We start from the raw sequence: 860 nt of genomic DNA, 5'->3' as shown, positions 1-860 counted from the left end.
TATTTTTTTTTTTAATAAAACATAACATATATATTTTTTTGAAAAAGCAATTTTTCACATAATTTTATTTAAATTAAAAAAAAAAAAAATTCATTATATATTTTAAAAAATGTCAGCAAAAGGAAAAACTGGTAGAAAAAAAGCCTCAAAGGGAACTTCAAATTCTGCTAAAGCAGGACTTCAATTCCCAGTAGGAAGAATTGGAAGATATCTTAAAAAAGGAAAATACGCAAAAAGAGTAGGAGCAGGAGCACCTGTATACTTAGCAGCAGTTTTGGAATATTTATGTGCAGAAATTTTAGAATTAGCAGGAAATGCAGCAAGAGATAATAAAAAATCAAGAATTACCCCAAGGCACATACAATTAGCTGTTAGAAATGACGAAGAATTAAACAAATTCTTAGCAGGTGTCACCTTCGCTTCAGGAGGAGTATTACCAAATATTCACAATGTTTTATTACCAAAAAAATCACAACTTAAAGCTGGTACTGCCAATCAAGATTATTAAATGACATAAATAAATATATAAATAATATCAAGTGTATGACAAATATCAAGAAGAAAATAAAAAAAAAAATATATATATATATATATATATATAATATATAATATATATATATTTATATAGTAATAATTAGAAGAAAATAAAACAAAAGAAGTATTCGAATGAAAGAAAAAAATTATTATTATACAAAAATATTTATATAATATATGTATATATTTATATATATATATATTATATGGATTTAATTTTTATGTGAAAAGTATAATATAATATAATATTTTATTAAATTATTATTATATATATGTATAAAGAAAAAAAAAAGAAAAAGAAAAAATTTTCATTTTATTTGTTAATT

At 20.8% G+C, this 860-nt stretch overlaps 1 protein-coding gene across 1 annotated transcript; it reads left to right on the top strand.

Annotated features, from left to right (window-relative positions):
• Nucleotides 1-109: 109 nt before the first annotated feature.
• PRSY57_0616200 (histone H2A) lies at nucleotides 110-508 on the top strand (the record flags this gene model as incomplete). The annotated part of the gene is made up of 1 exon (XM_012906537.1): nucleotides 110-508. One exon carries the CDS (start codon nucleotides 110-112, stop codon nucleotides 506-508), a length of 399 nt encoding a protein of 132 aa, XP_012761991.1.
• Nucleotides 509-860: the final 352 nt, after the last annotated feature.

This window comes from Plasmodium reichenowi, chromosome 6, assembly GCF_001601855.1.
Source record: "Plasmodium reichenowi strain SY57 chromosome 6, whole genome shotgun sequence".
NCBI lineage: Eukaryota > Apicomplexa > Aconoidasida > Haemosporida > Plasmodiidae > Plasmodium > Plasmodium reichenowi.
Note: the sequence above shows the minus strand (reverse complement) of the source record. Positions and strands in the feature narration are given on the sequence as shown.